At 42.3% G+C, this 18,092-nt stretch overlaps 1 protein-coding gene across 1 annotated transcript; it reads right to left on the reverse strand.

Moving 5' to 3' along the window:
* Positions 1–736: 736 nt before the first annotated feature.
* BCL7A (B-cell CLL/lymphoma 7A) lies at positions 737–14,297 on the reverse strand. Its single transcript, XM_010147927.1, has 6 exons — positions 14,263–14,297; positions 10,584–10,665; positions 7,115–7,211; positions 5,064–5,231; positions 2,093–2,214; positions 737–1,054 (listed from the first exon to the last, which is right to left on the reverse strand). Exons 1-6 carry the CDS (start codon positions 14,295–14,297, stop codon positions 983–985), a joined length of 576 nt encoding a protein of 191 aa, XP_010146229.1. The 3' UTR covers positions 737–982.
* Positions 14,298–18,092: the final 3,795 nt, after the last annotated feature.

Here is an 18,092-nt window from a genome sequence, read left to right on the forward strand (position 1 = left end):
GTACAATGAAATCCAGTTCAGTGAAAACATGATATCAAAAAAGACCGGTTGAAAATAAATTCGCTGTGCATCAATCCCTTTGATCCTATTTATGTACATAGTGGAACTTTTCTGTAAAGCAAGTTGTACCCAGTACAGAGATCTGGACCTAATACGTAAGTATTTTAACTGTTCGTTTACAGTATATATTCAGATCTGGACTATAAATGGTAAACAGATCATGTTAACTTCTGATGAAGTTAAGTACTTAGAAGACCAAATTTACAGTTGCGAATGCCATGCATTCAATAAAAGATCTCCACTATAGCTGCTAAAATAAAATATCAAGCTCCTTTTTCTCCTTGGACTCCAAGAGTGAAAATGGCTTCCTGATCTGTATTTGTTAAAAATTTTAAGCACCAGGGATTTAAAAATTTAAAACAAAACAAAAACCCAAAGAAAGAAAAAAAAAAGAAAAAGAAAAAGCCTTACTACATGGCATTACACAAACAGAGGCCACTGCAAAGGAGACAGCTGCAAAACAACTTTTAAAAGTTAGCACTGTTTTCAGAACACAAGGCACAAAACAAAAGCAGACATCACGCCAGAACAATGAACTTCACATGAAAGCTAATACCTGACCTGTACCATCCTTAAATATCTTACAATGTTAAATAGAGAAATGAAAACAACAAAAAAAAAAAATACAGCAGCAACATAATTGTAATTTTGACTTTAGAAACAGTGCGTAGACCCCTCCTGAGTTGTTTACTCCAACCATTTCAGAGACAGTAATTTAAAAGTTCTCAATGTTTGTTTCACAGGAAAAAGTTTTCAGTGTCTGAGAAGTTAAACCTTTGTTAGGCTTTCTTGGATTTTTGCTTGGTGACTTGAAAAGTTAGGAGTTCTGTCCTCATCCAAGAGAAGATGCTTAAGTAAGGTTGTTCTATAATTAAGCCCACTGATGTACCTTACAGAAAAACTGACCAGGCAAATCTATAGTCTAAATCTCTTCAATATTTTGTTGGGAAGCCTCTACTTTCATCTTTTTAGAAGGTGGCACTCCTTCAGAGTCCTTAATGAGGGGGAAAGAAAAACAACCACGTTACCATTGCACTGCATGTCATTTCAGGCACCGTAAGCATCAAGCAGAAAGCACGGAGTGTCGTCTGTGAAGTACAAGGCAGCCCTGGACACGAGAGTGACGCGACCAGGCACATGCGCTTCCTGAAACCGCTGCTCTGCTCACATCTCACCTCAACATCTTGACCCTTGTTAACTGCTGACAGAGGGCAAAATTCGAGTTCTGGGCTAAAAACCACAGGGAATATTCCCAGGAACAGCTTTGATGTGTGATCTACAAAAATTAACTTCCCTAAGGGCTAGATGAATTTACTTTTCCAGAAGGTGTTTTACTACTGAATGGTCCTCAAAGGGGCCTGTCCAGTGGGTTAGGTCCAAGCAATTTATTAACATGGAATTTTAATGTTCCCTTACAAAACTGAGACAGACTGGTTTAGGAAACTGAGAAGTAAATCAGACCAATCTAGTCTTACTGTTCAAATTATGTGAAATGCAAGAAGCCAATCAAATCAGCCACAAAACCAGACGCATGTACATTTAATGCTCTTCAGCTGCTGTACTGTCATCACCTTAGGAAACGAGTCTAAACACACAAGTGGCCTCCCTCCCCTTGTGGGGGCCTACAAGGAAGCTGGGGGGGACTTCTTACAAGGGCTTGTAGTGACAGGACAAGGGGTAACGGGGTTAAATTGAAAGAGGGAGATTGAGATTGGATATCAGGAAAAAATTCTTCCCTGAGAGGGTGGGGAGGCACTGGGCCAGGTTGCCCAGAGAAGCTGCGGATGCCCCATCCCTGGAAGTGTCCAAGGCCAGGCTGGATGAGGCTTGGAGCAACCTGGTCTAGTGGAAGGTGTCCCTGCCCATGGCAGGGGGTGGGACTGGATGGTCTTTAAGGTCCCTTCCAACCCAAATGATTCTATGATAAAAAAGGAGACTAAAATACAAGCTAAAAACTAGAAACACATTTGCTTTTTGTTAACAACACACTTTTCCACATTCCAAGTAATTGGGCTTTTGCGCTTAAAGTTACCTGAGAGTTTTTAGACGCCTCTGTAATTATATCATTTTCTCCAGAGGACTGAATTTCTGCTTTCTCTGAACTATTCATGGAATTTTCCATTGAAGACTGTGAATTCTGTTCATCAGAGGTATCTGAAATTTCAAGAAAGAATTTTAAACAAACAAGCAAACGAAAGCATTCAGCTGGAGCTTTTAGGATGCCTTCTCATTAGCAACATTCCAAACTCATGTATTTCACCGGCGTGTAACCATTAACGACACCAGACGTAACAACTCTATGAATGTAATAAATTAAACTCCAGGACCAAAACCACCGGCTGCTGCCACTGGAGGAGCTTCGCCTTCCTGCTGGAATTCAGTTGTTGGAGCCAGTCCCTAGAGGGAGCTAAGCTCCCGCAATCCCTCTAACAGAACCCTGTCGACTTCACAAAGGGGCTGACCTGCTTCACACCAGCATAAAAGGCAGGTCCAGAAAGGGCTGAATTGTGGTAACTAATGGAGCTAAAACTGTGTAGACAAGGAGAGAGAATAAAGTTATCTGAATGGAAATTCAGCCATATATTTAAAATCCACATTTTCTCCTTGATAATACTTTGAAGATAAGATTCAGAAATTCAGCTAGCTTCACCATTAAGGATGCAGAATTTTGAATTCTGGTGCACATTTATGGAGACGTCTTTCAGCTTGTTATAGCTCTTACCTGCTCCCAATTTTCATGTTTGGTTGGTTGGGCTTTTTGGCTCGGTTGGGGGTTGGTTTTTGTTTGTGTGTGTGTTTGAAAGCACCACCCTTTCCTCTCTGAGAGTTACTGGCGACTCGGGGTTCAAGCACCCATTCACTCAAAGAGGGGATAAGGCACTTCAGTGTCTTTACGGGTTAAAGATCCCTGGAAGTTTATCACAGTATGTCGAGAAGCAGAGACTCAACAAAACAATAACAACAACAACCAACCCACCCAAAACCAAACCCCTCTGATTGTGAAAGGTCAGCTACATTTCTTTCAATATCCATGTCAAGAACAGTGTACGGACTGAACCCATTCTTCCTTTCACCTCATTTATAAATCCTTTTTGACTTGAATGAATCTCAGAAGTATGCATGGAGCCAAGTTTTATGAAGGGAGGTCTCCACAGGTCCCTGCCCCAAGAAACATTTATTCTGGATGAAGAGAAATGCAAGATCAAAAAATATTTTGGACAACTTTGGTTAACGAAGATGAAATAACCAGCGAGTAACGGGTATTTCTGTGGTGCACTGTACAAAAAGCATCACAAGCACTTCTGCAAGTTTCTCTGAATTGGACATAAAGTGACACCTCCGATGAGCTGTCTCAACCATCGTATTCAGCAAACTCGGAGAGAGCCGCCCTCCTTTCCAGGCCTCACCAGAAAAGCATGTTCACACTGGTCAAGAAACAAGTCCCAAGGGTCAGAAGGAATTTCAGTTTCAATCTCCGCTGCCCACGTCTCAGCATACGTCGCAACTTGAGCTAAGGAGCGCCTCCCCACGACAAAAACACGCCCAGAGCTTCCACAGCGCACGGCTGGCAGCTGCTGCGCTCCCTTCCCGCGGCCGGCCTTGGGGCAAGGGGATCCATGTTTTCAACCGCCAAGCCCCAAGCTGTTCCGTGCCTGCCGTGACTTCTTTACACAGCCAAACGTTCTGAGTGCAGCTGTTTTCTTTATGAAGTCCACTCGCACTGTCCCCTAGCTTCAGGGAACCTCCCTGATTTCAGAGAGACGTACACGGTCATGGACCCTGTGCGGGTGAATGATGTCCCAACTCCAGGGGGTTGAGCGATCGTCAAGACTTTGGAAAAGAAATAATTACTTAAAAACTTTTTTAATATGGCATGTGACCAATAGGAAAAACCCCACATTAATAACGTGTGGGTTTCCATTACTTCTCCCTTTCATTTTACGGTACGTGGCTCTGGAACTAATCCAGAGAACTCGCTATGATCTTCCCTCCCCTAAGTTTAGTCAGGGAGCGTGTGCTATGCAACAACTTCACACTAGCAGGTTCAGACAACGTTAGACCTAGGAAGTAAATCCTTCCCGTTTACTGTGACCAAATAGGCTAATTCAGATTTTTTTTGAAGGATATGACATTCTGCTTTATTTCAGTTTGGTGACAACTCAGTTGACAAAATTTAACCCCAATTAACAGTGGCAATATTTAACAGACTTAACCATTCTGGCATTACCAAGATGAAAGCTCTAAATTTAAATTGGTTAGTGGATCTACTGAGAACTACATTAGGAGGGCATAATTTAATTGCTTTGCTATGGGAAGAATTCTGCAACCAAATCATTAGAATGGTGTTAAGGACATCTTTTATCTGTTATAATAGGCTGAAGAAAGTTATCTTCCCAGGAATATAAATACAGAGCATGTTTCAATTACCCAAAATACCACCTAAAGAGTGAGGTTCAGAACAAACTCTAAACCCACATGTATTTTTCATCTGTGCTCAACTGCAGTGCAATACTGTCACACTTTTAGAAAATTATGACAGAATTCAGAGCTAACTTTTGAATAACAAGCAGGGTTAAGGAAAAAAGAAAAAGCTTACATTATAGTTTACACCAAAAAAAAAATCAAAGTATCTCACCTCTATTTTACTTTCACACTAGATAAGGAACACTCGCAGATCTACAAAAGTAATGCTTTCCAGGATTTGTGTGATTACAGCCATTTTAAGGATGATTTTAAATGATGTCTTCTTTCAAGACTCAAGTTATGACAACAACAAACCAAGTAATTTGTTTGTTTCCTCTGAAAAGACCCTGAATGTCAATGTGACCTTTCCTGCTGTAGGGAAAAGAGAGAACATGGCCCAGTTCCACATAAATGCTGAGAATTCAGAACCATTTCTCTTTCAAGCTGTTGTCATCCAGTTCTTAAAGTGGATAAGCAAATAAATGGTACACTAAGGACAGCGGGTTTTGTTCGGCTTTGAGATGGTCTTTCCAGCTTACCTTCTGAACCAGGCTGCTCCTTCGCTTCTGTCGGAGTTTCGTCAGACTTTACTTCAGTGCCGTCTGCTTGTGCTGCCAAGTTCTGTTCTGGTGCTGGACTTGAATTACTGCTGTTCTCTTGCTTTATTGGAGAAGCATCAGCTATTGAACTCTGGTTGCTATTGTCATCTGTTAACAAAAGAGTTAAAAGTTAAATTTGACAAGATAAAAAGTACACCTTAATTCTTCCAAATTTTTCCTCTATTATTCCCTGACAACACAAGATATAATCTAGCTTGCTGGGGTTCAAGCCCAAGCATTTAGACTAACACTACAGCTTCCACACCAGCACAATTTTTGCTCTTGCAGCCTGTGCTGTAATACAGGAGCTTTCTAGCAGTTCCTAAAAATCAGAAAACGTCAAAAAGGTGCTCTAAGTAACACTATACAATAAAACCAAGAGTGCTTTACTCCTATCTCTTCCAAAAGAACCCAGAATTTTGTAATATGAGTAAACCAGATCAACTGAAGCGACAGTCTCATTTTACAGTTCATATAACACAGGCCTAATTAAGCGTTCATGCTGCAGATTTACAAATACCCATCACTACAACATTCAGATGAGCAGTTTTTGAAGTGTATCCTGAAGGTCAAAAAAACCCACAAAAAAAACTCCAGCAAAACCCCATCAAGGTAAAACGTAACATCCAGTTCCAGTATCAATAGCTTCTGAAGTGATAACTGCCCAGAATATTCTCTGGCCTCCAAAAACTTGGATCACAGCAACTTTCTGCAGCACAGATCATGTCTCCGTAGTTAACAGGAAATATTCTGCCTGTACCCTCTTCCTGTGAAAACCAGGGAGAGTGGTTTCTCAGCTAACACTTTATGGATAGCAGCGGGACGCAATGTTTAAGCCAGTCGAACAGCCATGGGTAACCAAGGGGAAAGCTCCTGCTCCCTAAAGAAAACTAAGCTGGCAAAACATCATTAGTTAATTACTAGCACGCCAGTCAATTTGCATCTGTACAATCACCACATCCAAAGGACTTCAGAAACACACAGCTGGTGACGGGACATCTCTCCTCAGAGCAGCCTCAAGTCAGATCAGATTAAGTTTATCATGAAGTTGTACAAACACAAGTGATGTATGATAAAAAAAGGAAGCTGTATATTCACCTCACAGATGGGAGAAAACAAGGCTTAAGAAAATTAAATTATCTGACCGAGGCAAAAGCTAAGAAGTTTGAAACAGACGAAAAATTAATCCAGATGTGTGAAAACCCTGCTCAGTCCTTTAACTGCAAGACCATACTTGCTGTGAACACTGCAGAAACCAACCAGGAGGCAATACAAATGCAAATAAAACGGAAATGAAAAATTTACAACCCACTAAAAAGTGATCCCATCTTATCAGCTCAAGTAGTGCTGCATTCTCAGCCGTAATTGTTATCCAAACACCTAGAAGGTACAAAAATTAAACAGAGCTGAGCTATGCAAGCTCCTCTGTAATAAACACCAGGTTAACACTCAACACTTCACACTTGGAAGGGAAAAAAATGCCTTAGTAGTGCCTGACTGGCAAGCCAAAAATGTTTTCTTAACCAGTGAAATTTCATCAAGCTGAAGCAGAGGGAAGACACCACAGAACCAGAGCTTTTTGGCTCTTGCAGAATTCTTTTGACCTGACTCACTTGCAGAGTTAAAAAGCACAAAACTTGCACAAGTTATAGTAGGTGCCACTGAGGCTTTGCAGGTCTTTTGATTCTTCAACCAGCAAACTCAGAGTTACTACTTCACCTGAGTGTAGTATGTTGAATGGCAGATGTTTCTATTTTTAATTTCTTATTAGCTCCAGGGACAAATTTTTCCGCATACGCAGCCCAAATATAAATGGCACGTACACAACTGTTAGTACATCCACAGAAGAGAAGTCCAAGGTACCAAGTGAATATCTGATGCTGTTTTCACTTTGATTCAGTCCTGCTATCCATACTTCTGAGCAACGGAGGATTTGATGCTGTTCGCTTACACTTTCATAGCAGTGTAACTGGGGCTGACCTCCCACTCACCGTGCATGTCCATCATCCCCGGAGAGGAGCTGTTCTCTGGAGTGGTCACTTCAGAGCCGCATTTTTCATCTTTGCCTTTTTTCTTATTCTTATTTTTCTGAAAAACAGAAGGTACCACAAACAAATGAGACTATCGCCATAAAGAGAAATCCATGCTGCAATATAAAACTCTTCCCACTTATTAATTCTGGAGGCATCTGTCTTAATTTCAAGTGAGAAATAGAGGCAATGTAATAATAACTGACATTATCAGTAATGCATTAATCCCCAAAACTGCAGGGCTGTTTCTCTAATTGTATGCTTCGTGACACAAAACACTAGGATATATAAATTTTTAACCCAGAAATTCTAGTAACGGGTTTGACTTAACCATGTTTTTCATCTTCAAACAACTGCACAGTTTTTGTAAGAAGTACCAAAGTTCTCAGTGCCACCCCTCCTTCTACAAGCAGGGAATCTGAAGCACAATGATTAAATGGTTGATGAAACAGAGTTGGAGAACTTGGCGAGGTGCTGGCTGCTAACTCTGTACTCAATGCGAAGAGCTATGAAAGCAAGGTCAGAAGAGCCCCTGCTACAGCGGGAAAAAGGAAGAGCATCGCTGACTAGAGGCAGGGCTAACATTCCTGAAACCACGCTACTTCTGAGCTCATAACTCTGCTCGCTGCATGGCCTGCGCGCTACAAAACGCAGTACGCTCTCCCTTTCCTGTCGGATACACGGAGACAATACGCACGCACGCACAGCAGGATGGTAACAGATCTCGCATCTTAACACTGAAGGCACAGCTTTTTACCTCCTCCTCAATGACCAACACTGCGGAGAACTCCTCCTTCTCTACAACTAAGGCTGTTTCTTCGTTAAAACTAGAAGACGGCTTAAGAAAAATCAGACTGGCCTACACCAAAGAGCATAAGCAAGAGAGTCCTGCATGAACAACAGGTCGCAAGACGCTCGTGACCGAACAGCACGGACTGCAAGCCTTAAAACAAAGGAAGAGACAGTAGCATCCATCACGTGGAAAATCTGCGTCTGCTGAGGGATGCAGCACTTTCAATTAAGAGGTGACGTAATCGGTCTCACAGGAGAAAGCACCAGCTGCACTGCTTTTGGAGGATCCTGCGTGCCTGCTGAGAAGACAATTAAAAGCCTGACTCTAGGAAGAACCCTCGGCAAGCCATCCGTTCGGGTAAGACTGTCCTCCAGCGAGGGAAGGAACTAAAACCACGACCGAATATTGCCTAAGACTGCAGAGGAAATTCAACAAGTGACATCTGGAAGGACTTCTCCCTCTATCTTAAATAGATTATTACACTTTTTTCAAAATTGTATTTTTACTTCAGAGGACTCAGATTTTATTCCCTAATACACGAAGCAAAGGTGAAAGCACATGGACTTCTTAACCCTTGCAAAATGGAAGTTCAAGAGGGGACATAATCTCTCTTGGCCGTTTGTTTGCTGTGGTTTCTTTTAAAGGTAAAAAGGACACTTTTGCCACAAGAGAAATATTGAAAAATGACTGCAAGCAATGTAAGTTCTTTTTAAAAAGGTTAAAAGTTTTTTAAAAAGGTTTAATCGAAGTGGTGGTATTCTACAACATAATTGCAAAACTAGGAGGAGGAAAGAGCTTAGCTAATTCTAGGTCAAAGAAATGTCAAAGTGTCTTAGGAACAACATGTGAGGAGGGGAAGTGATCTAATCTGTATTCACTAAAATCAAAGACAACTTCCATTTGAAACACAGAGCAGTAAAAAAGATCCCATTCTGCTATCCTAGAAAAAAGCAAGTATACTATCTGCTCTTTCCCAGAGGGATGAAATCAGATATAAAAGGACGTCCACAGCAAAATTAAATAGCCAAGATGACCTGTACCTGGTATGTATTTTTAAAATACATGCACTTTTTCAAATTCTGAGAACTTCCAGAGCAAAAAGACAGAAACCTTACAACATCAAGACTGCAGCAACTGGAGCTGCACAACGGCCTCTACTTGTAACGACGAGAATGTGACCGTAGGACACAAGTAACTGATCTTCAACGAGCGTCCCAATTTCAGCAAATCTGGAACCTAAACCTATAGATGATGGCTCAAAAAATACAATTAAACTCTGCACATAGGGACCCTTACGTAAACCCATTCTTCTTAGCAGAGAATCTGACGTTAGGTACAAGTCACCTTGAAATTCACCCAGACACTCACTATAAAGTCTGTTTCAAAGTTCCATCATGCAAGCACAGGTTAACTGCGGAAATACTATTTTCAGAAGCTGTGAGCCTAAATATCCTAAGCATCTCTCTCTCACAGACAGCACAGCTTTCCCCACCATGTATTATATATAATAAAATCAAGACCAAGCATTTTACAACTAGAAAGAATGAACACATTTGCGTAAAGAACCCAGGAAAGGTTTCACAACCCACAATGGGTTATTTCACAGAGGTGCTGCTCAAGCATCAGAAGAATACAAGAGGCTTACCACAACTCTGAGAGTCAAGGAAATGAGTGGCACACAACCAAAGGTGCAGAAGGAAACCACCTCAGGTAAAACAACACTAATCAAAAGTAGGTCTTGAATTTGGAGTTTGACTAAGACAAGATCACAACACTGTCTTGTCTGAAAAACCATCGTTTTACACATTTATTAACACAGTAGTTTTCTCCCAGATAGGCCTTAACTCCTATTTCAAGTAAAACAAAAGCACATGACAGCGCAGGGAAGGAGTGGCGAACTTAGGATGTATATTCAATTGTATTAATAATTTACTGTGGCACCACGGATTAGTTTTCTCTCTATAACTGCATCGCAGTTTATAAAACAAGAGCAATGTTCATTTTGAACAACAGTTCATAAGCCCTATGAACTCTGATTTTTACACTTATTTTTATGCCACACAGAGCAAACGAACAGTGCGCACTAAGAACATAACCATGATGCATACACAAAACGTGTATCAGGAGAGAGCACACCTTACACCAGAAGCATGTCTGCTGTACAGATGGGGCTGGACATCTTAATACAAGTTATCTCAGTTCCATGGGATCTTCCTACCCTTACTTCAATGTTTCGCACCTATTTTTGAGCAAAGCAGCAGTGATGCACAGATAGAATACATTCTCCACAGAGTTCCAAACAAGCTAATTTCCTTTAAAGCACCAGGCAGGAAGAGGGGAAAAGTAATCGATGCCTTAGCTTTCCCTCCCCACCTCCCAGTTATTATATTAGGGAAAGGTTTCAAAAATCAGTTTCAAGCCAAATGTTTAACAGTGGACTCCAGGAAGACTGTCGCCCACTGACCCATCAGCATCACTTTCCGCAGAGGTACATTTTCCCTAGAGCTCTTCTATTCAAAAGCTTGCACACCAGCCTTAGCTTCAAGGCTCAAAGAACAGAGAGCACATTTCTTTCGACTCGTCCCAACCACGAGCGCCCACATCCTGAAAAAAGCAAGACATCTGCAGGATACTTACATCATCGACTTTAGGCTCCGTTACTGGTACCCATTTGTAAATCCTTAGGGATGTGTCGCCAACTGTCACCCACTTCTTCTCCCTATAAAATTACAATGCAGAAGAAGTTAAAAGTTAAACTTCGGATTCAAAAGAAAGCGATCTACTATTGTAAGTTGTCAAGGATTTAAATAGGCTATTAAGTAGGATGATCTCTATTACATCGCATCGTGCAAATTGTTCTTTGCATTTCAAAAACTTGTTAGAGCACTGCTAACCTCCAGATTTCTCATGGCTGTTACTTGACTAGGTGAGCAACTGCAGTAGCAGTAATAAGATCTGGATTAAAGATACAGTTAAGAACAGCAGCTGTTGAAAATGCAGATTTAATGCCTACAATTTTCACTCGACTTTCTAGAGAGCAGAAGAGGTTTTAGACAGACCAGTGTGTTTTGACTGTCATGAAGCTGTTTAACGGTATTAGGAATCTCAATGCATTTTGACCATCTGAGGATTATTTTTGAGTAGAAATTTGCTGCTAGCAATTTAACACTCCTCACTCAACACTCCTGTCAGACGGCTCTGAAATTCCAGCTTCAGAACCAACAGCCTTATGGGTAGCAGTATGTGCCATGATGCAGAATTCAGACTCTGGAGAGCCTGGCTCTCTTGGACAGGAAAGAGCAAGAAGGCTATCAGAGAGGGGAAAAGCACAGCCCTTGGCACTCTGCGCAGCCCCCGCCAGCCAGCCACGAAGTCGTGACACTGACAAATTGTGAAGGAATTCTGGCTGGAGGGCGTCACTATGTTAGGGGGTCACGCAGACACCGAGTGTGGAGATGGAAAGGATGCTGAACGCTCAGTTAAGGGATGAATTCCTTGAGCTCTTTAGATCAGAATATTAAAAGAAGGTCCACAATGCCAGAGAAATTTCATCACAATTCTGTGATCAGGTTTCAGGTCACAGATTACCACTGCTGGTTCCTGGGTTTGTAATACAGCTCTGCAAATGGATCGATTAAAAGTTAACACAGACCAATTCCATTAAATATTCAGGAACATCTGAAATTAATTTGGCATGAGATCTCAAGCATTTTTCTTCCTTAAAAACACATTTAAATAATGGACTTGGGATCCAGTTATAGATTAAAAAAAAAAATGTTCTCTGCAGGATGGGAGAAGCTGGATGTGACTCCAAATATGTATGTGTGATAGCTCCATTTTTAGAAAGGGCTTCCAGAATCAAAAGCAGCCACATTGTACAAATGCCACAAACATCCTCCTGACTATTTGTTTTAGCGACTACGGCCAACCTTCTTTGTTTTCTCTTTAGAGGAGACACTTTCCTGTTTTTAAAAAAAAAGCAGCTATATATGGCAATTTGATACATTTTGGATCTGTCCACAAGGATGTTTCAACTGGAGTACAAAAGTGTTTCGGATTAGTCTTCCCCACTGCTCTTCTTGGAGCACAGTTTTTCCTCAATGTGTTTAGACACATCCTCTTGGGTAAGCTAGATGGCTAAAGTATGTCAAAACCCAATTTTACATTAATTTGGAGCTCTACTGCTAGACGTGATAAAAATGACAGCGGAGATGAGGGCATGTCAATAATGAGAGCATACTTAATCGTGAAGAGATGATCATGAGAGAATTTTTTTTTAAAGGATACAGGACAAGCTATACTTATTTCTACTTGGAAAACCTTTGACATTATGGAAATAAAACCAGCTGGGGCTTTGTTTTGGGTGTGGGGAGAGGTGAATAAATGCTTTAAAAAAAAAAAAATCAAGATTTTAGTCTTTTCCTACAGCAAAATATTACTTAGAGATGCTGCACTGGAAAACCAAAAGTTCAAGATACCTGTTAGCATCTCAAAGCAGCCTCACACAGCATCTTCACTGGACAGACTGTAGAACACAGGAGGAAACCTATATTAGTAACTTTTTCCTTCTAGTATTAAAGTTAGCCCTGACATTTTAATTCTTTCGAGCTTCTTAAGTACCACTTTAAGTTCTGATAACCCTCAGCTATAGGGATTTTTCTTTTTTACTGAATTCAATACACAGTAATTCAGACAACAATGGGAATAAGGGTATTTTGTGATGGAAGTACACCAACATCCCAGTCCTGCAAGCACTTACAGCTAAAAAGAAAACCCAACATCACACTGCTATCATTCAAATATTTTACGTGTCTAAGCATTTACAGTATTGAAGGTTTAAGACCATAAAAGCATTATCAAGCAAAAAGAAGACAACCTCCCCTAAAACTTAATAAAATCATTGGCAGCACAAACACAAAGTTGTTAATAAAGAAACGTAATGACTTTCAGACATTTAAGATCAACAGGGTAGAATAACTTCAGGATTTAAGATGTTTATTGCAAATAAGCTGTGAATATTATCGGCAATACTTGCTATCTTTCTGTTTCAAAGCAAAAAACGAACCACACAAACAAACAAAAACACACCCCAAACTCCCTAAAACCAGTTCTACACTGAACACTAATTTTTTGTGCAAAGACACCACCCCAGCCCACTGACTGGGGACTTCCCTTTTCACTTGGTAAGAACTGCCAATTCACCGCTGCTGCCCGGAACGGTACGTTTGCTAAATGCTGCAGAAACTACAAAATACTCTCACTGGCTAAATGCCTGACTAGGAACAGGGAATTAATAAACTCTTGTGCCCATTCTGGTTTTAAACCTCAGGTAGTTTCTCCACCTGTTTTCCTGTCTGTAAAATGGATCTCCTGTTCAACCCACTCATCCCGAGACCCTGAGCAGAATTCCCCCCCAGCTAACACTACTCCACCTTTGCTAAACAGTCACTAGGCCGTACTTTTTACTGCACTGTCCCCTCTTATACCACATATGTTGACCTCTGTATGGACTGCTGGATTAGAAAAGGTGGTTGATGGAACACCATCAACCTGAAAGTTAATCAGGCTAAAAATGTGGCAGTTACCAACTTTCTTGACAAACTCCATAGCTTTGCAAAAAACCCTCCTTTTTTTTTCTGGTTTCAAACCTCTCCTGTTCCTCCATCAATCACTCAGGAGTAACAACGACAGAAAACGGCAAAACTTAAAATATATACAGTAATATTCTTTTTCTTTCAATCTTCCACACTGAAAAGTATCTTAAATATTTTAGTTACTGTAAATTCAGAAACCAGTCAATGCAACAGAAACAAACCCTTACATTTATCTGAAATCGTGTTAAAGCATTTTAAAATTCCTAACCATATCTGCACAGCATGTAAAGGACAGCCAAGGATACGCAGAGTAAGAATTAGTATCAACACTTCTCCGCTGCTTATGCCTATGGCATACTAATATCCTAGAACTTACATAATTATATACTCAATTCCCCATTCTCTGTAGCCCAAGTCTCTCGAATATATTTGTATTTTGCATATTAACACTAAAGCTCCAAAGATGAGTATCAAACTCCATGTATAACAGTAATATACCGGTGAGCAACCACAACAGTGTATATTACACTTACACATGAAGTGTCAAGGCAGCTTCTGCAGCAGCAGTCAGTGCTAGAAACACTGGGTGGCACAGAAACAGAAAGCCTTCACTGCCAATATATTACCATTCAAGAAAAGGCTTTCACACTTGCTTGGCTTTTTACCGTGACTATCCTTTAGCACAGTGATCCGTATTTACACAAGGATTTGCTCCCACATACCCCATCTTCTGTTGATGATCACGAAGTGACGTCATAATGCTGAATTTATCACATCACACTCACTTGCATTGCAACAGAGTTTGGTGACAATCACAGAATTATGACCTCCCTGTGGGATCAAGCAAAGGAGAAAGGGGAATGGGAAAGAAAATGCCATTATTACACACACAAAGTGCTGTAAGATGCACAAAAAAGAAAGATTTTTTTGAGAGGTAGGCTTGCTTTTCAGAGCACGCCTACTGCCCTCCAGATGTCTGCCTGGTGACCAACGTGACGTAGCCCCACGTACACACGGTGCTTCTTGACCACGCTGCAAAGACAGTAAAACACCAGGTAGCATGAATGGACAAAGACCTACGGTTAAGGACACCTTCTCTCTGAGTTTATCTAGACAGATGTGAGCCCCCTTTCACTTACACAGCCCAGCATGTTTCTAGGCAAGTTCTGCTAGCTTCCACGTTGCAACCAGCACCTTTTCTTACAGTGAAGAAAAACACGGCTTATGACATGACAAAACTCTACCTTACATCCAACTTCTGCTGAAGTCAGGCAGCAGATTCTGGCTCGAAAAGAAAAGAACTGCCCACGAGCCAGGAAACACGTATCGTAACTCAAGCATGGTAACGGTGTGTTTGGGCACGACAGCAGGTCAGCACAGCCCCTGCACACACGCTGGGTGTTTTCCCTTCGGAAACAACGCAGCCGGTGTCGCTGGACCAGGGCGGCAGGGTGGCAGCAGCCAAGAGCCTCTTCCACGGGCACTGTGTTAAGCAGCTCTATGTCATAACTACTTTTCAGAGTGAAACCCTGCTTTAGACGAGCAGCAAAACCTGCAGAAGCTCAACCTCTGAGCATAAGGTACCACACAACAATGTTTTAGCAAGTCTGAATGGAGACAGTGAACAGAAAAGCTGCAGCGTTGTCTGGAAATTCTACCCTAACCCACGGTACCAGGTAACACGATCTCGCTGCCCGTGCTGACTGCTCAACTTTTACACAACGTGCTTTGTTTTAAGCTACATCCCAAGTCACGTCTGGCTCTACAGCCCATTCCCTGCCCTAACAGAGACTTAACTTTCTGTACGTACTTTCATCAGTTGTCCAGGTTCACCTCTTCTTTGTAAGGTGCTGTATCCCTAGACACAGCTTTGATGGGGCAGAAAAAGGTCAGAGTACTTCTGCAAAGATACTGCTATTCAAAGAGAAGTCAACCCCATGAGATTCCCTCACTCCTGATGAACTCTGTCGGGATCAGGGTAGCTGTCCGCGTCAGCCACACCATGCCTCCAATCCTCTAACGTCTGCACGGTCGCCCAAAAGCTCAGCAGTGCTACAGGCCCGTGGCAATTATTTCACTGGCCCCCACGGCATCCTACCACTTCTGCTTGCCTCCTGCACACTACTTTTACTAAATACCTGTGTTTTCTTTCATTTAATAAATCCGACTTTCATAAAACAACAGTGTTTCTGTTATTTTCCTAATGCTAGTCTAGGGCACGATAGTTTTGGCCTCTCTCTTCTTGAGAAACCTTTTAGAATCTACACATACACATCAATCTTTAAAGACAAAACCAATCCTGTGCCTTTCACAATTCATTGAGATAAATTTATCTCAGAGGATTTTTAAAAATAGACTGAAAGAATAAATTGTAAGTACTGTTAAAAATAAGCAGAACTTCCCTCTTAACATTTCTGCCACACAAATACAACGGAACCACGAACCCTAAGACACGTGCTGTGTGTTTTCTAAAATAGATGCTCATTCATGAGGGTGGTTTACACAAAGGAGATAAGGTTACACTAATCTCAAGATAAAAAAAACGTAACAACTTCACTGTTTACTACAGAGTTCCAGTAATCTCCGAAGTGCCGGGCGCCCGACAAACACCTACAAAGATAGCGTACCTGCATCAAAGGGCTCGGTGTCCGCGCAGGAACACCACTTTCTGAGGAACAAAGTCTGCGCTGATGGAAACTGCTTCCCAACAGGCACGGTCACAGACGTGGCACCCAGGCCCTCAGCAATGCTGCGCAGCGGAGCTGCTGCACACCTTACCCGCCCCAAGAAGCACCGGGCAGCTGGCACTGCAGCCACTGTCCGCTCACAGAGTTCACAGCACCGTCTGCCTCGGCACGCAGCGCTCCAAGCGTGCCGCTCTTGGAAAACTCTGTCCTGTGATATGTTGGATGCGAGGTATTTTAATCTTCAGCGGCTGCATTTCCACAGAAGAGCTGTGGATGGCAACAAATTGCTCCTATTATGCAAATGAAACTGCACACTTGGAAATTGCCTGTGTGGCTCTTCTGAAGATGCAGGAATTGCTAGTGTGTAAAGTTCCATTTAACAAGCCAAGTTGTTTAAACATTTAAACCACAAGACGCAGAATCTCTCTTGCTAATTTCCCACCGTACAGCACTGCACCTTCTGATTACGATTCCTTTAAAAATAAGAAAAATGGCTTATGTAAAGAACTCGTGAACTGCGCACACAAAAAGCCCTGTGAACCCTTCTGACAGTAATCAAAATACACATTGCACGATGCTGTGCAGGAATCCTTTAAAGCAAGCTTTGTCTCAGGAGGGTTAAAACATACAAAATCTATTTATACTGTAAGATTTCTGTTTTACAGGGGAAGCCATAGCAACTGACATGATGGCAGAGAGCCCTTGCCAAGAAAAAACAACATAAATTAGACATTTTGTTGAATGGCCAAGCTTCTGCCTCTGCTCCTCTCCTAAATCCACAAATCAGGATTCAAAGGAAGTTTGCTGTGCTCATGAATGAAATACCTACAGACAAAGTAGTCCCACACATCTAACAACGCTCCTGTTCGAACAAAAGCCCTGTCACATCTATACATTGCTCTGACCCTTCAAGGCTGGCCCACCAGTCAGCAAAGGGCACTTGAAAGAGTTCCCGAAACCAAGCGAGCTGCGGTGCTCGGGCTGCTCCGGCCCCACACGACGGCTGGATCCTTTGAAATCCCCATCTCGTGCCCTGCGTTATCGGACACACGGCCCGGTTCTTGGTCCGGCTCACGCCAACGAGCCCACTCACCTGCTCGAGGCCATTTAAAACGCCAACAACTCGTTTCGCCCTAAAACCAACACGGCTCGTTCTGTATTTTGCTTTTCCTTTAACGAAAGCGAAGTGCGAGCTCCGGATTGCCATCGAAGTGCCCCCTTAGTTTACCAGGTTCTAAAAAGCTGAGTTATGCTAATACTAACCCAGGGGATTTTCCCGTGGATTTCAAACGTTTAAAGGAAGTATTGTAAGATACACGCGCTAAGAGGACGGAACAGGCAGCCAACTTGCTGGAAGAAAGAGATTCCCTCTCGAGTCACGCTGGCACTGCTCTCCATCCCACCCAAACACCCTGGACCGACCGTGCCGGACATCGCAGCGACCGTTACGCTGTTCCAACACCTCGTGTTGGTTTTCCCCCACAACAGCAAAAAAAGACAAAAGCGGGAAAACGCCGTAACACATTTAAGGCCTAACAAAAGGGAATTGTTTCACTAGGGGGTACAACCTTCAGTTATACAATTTACAACGAATTCCAGCGGCAACTGCGCGCTCGCTCGCTGCTCCGCTCGGGGTTTACAACGCCGGAGCGTTTGCGGGAGCCGCTCCCGCTCGGGCCCGCGGCGCCCATGAGCAAACCCCGGGAGGCTGAGAGGCGGAATAAACCCAACACGGGTGTAACGATCGGAAATAAACTCTCGGGCTCTTCGAAGGGCTATGTTTAATGCCTTTTTTGGTTTTTTAAATACTTATTTGAGCTCTACTTCCACAGAGAACCGGCGGCGCGGCTGCCCCAGGCCGCCTC

This window comes from Eurypyga helias, unplaced genomic scaffold, assembly GCF_000690775.1.
Source record: "Eurypyga helias isolate BGI_N326 unplaced genomic scaffold, ASM69077v1 scaffold43552, whole genome shotgun sequence".
In the NCBI taxonomy this organism is placed as follows: domain Eukaryota; kingdom Metazoa; phylum Chordata; class Aves; order Eurypygiformes; family Eurypygidae; genus Eurypyga; species Eurypyga helias.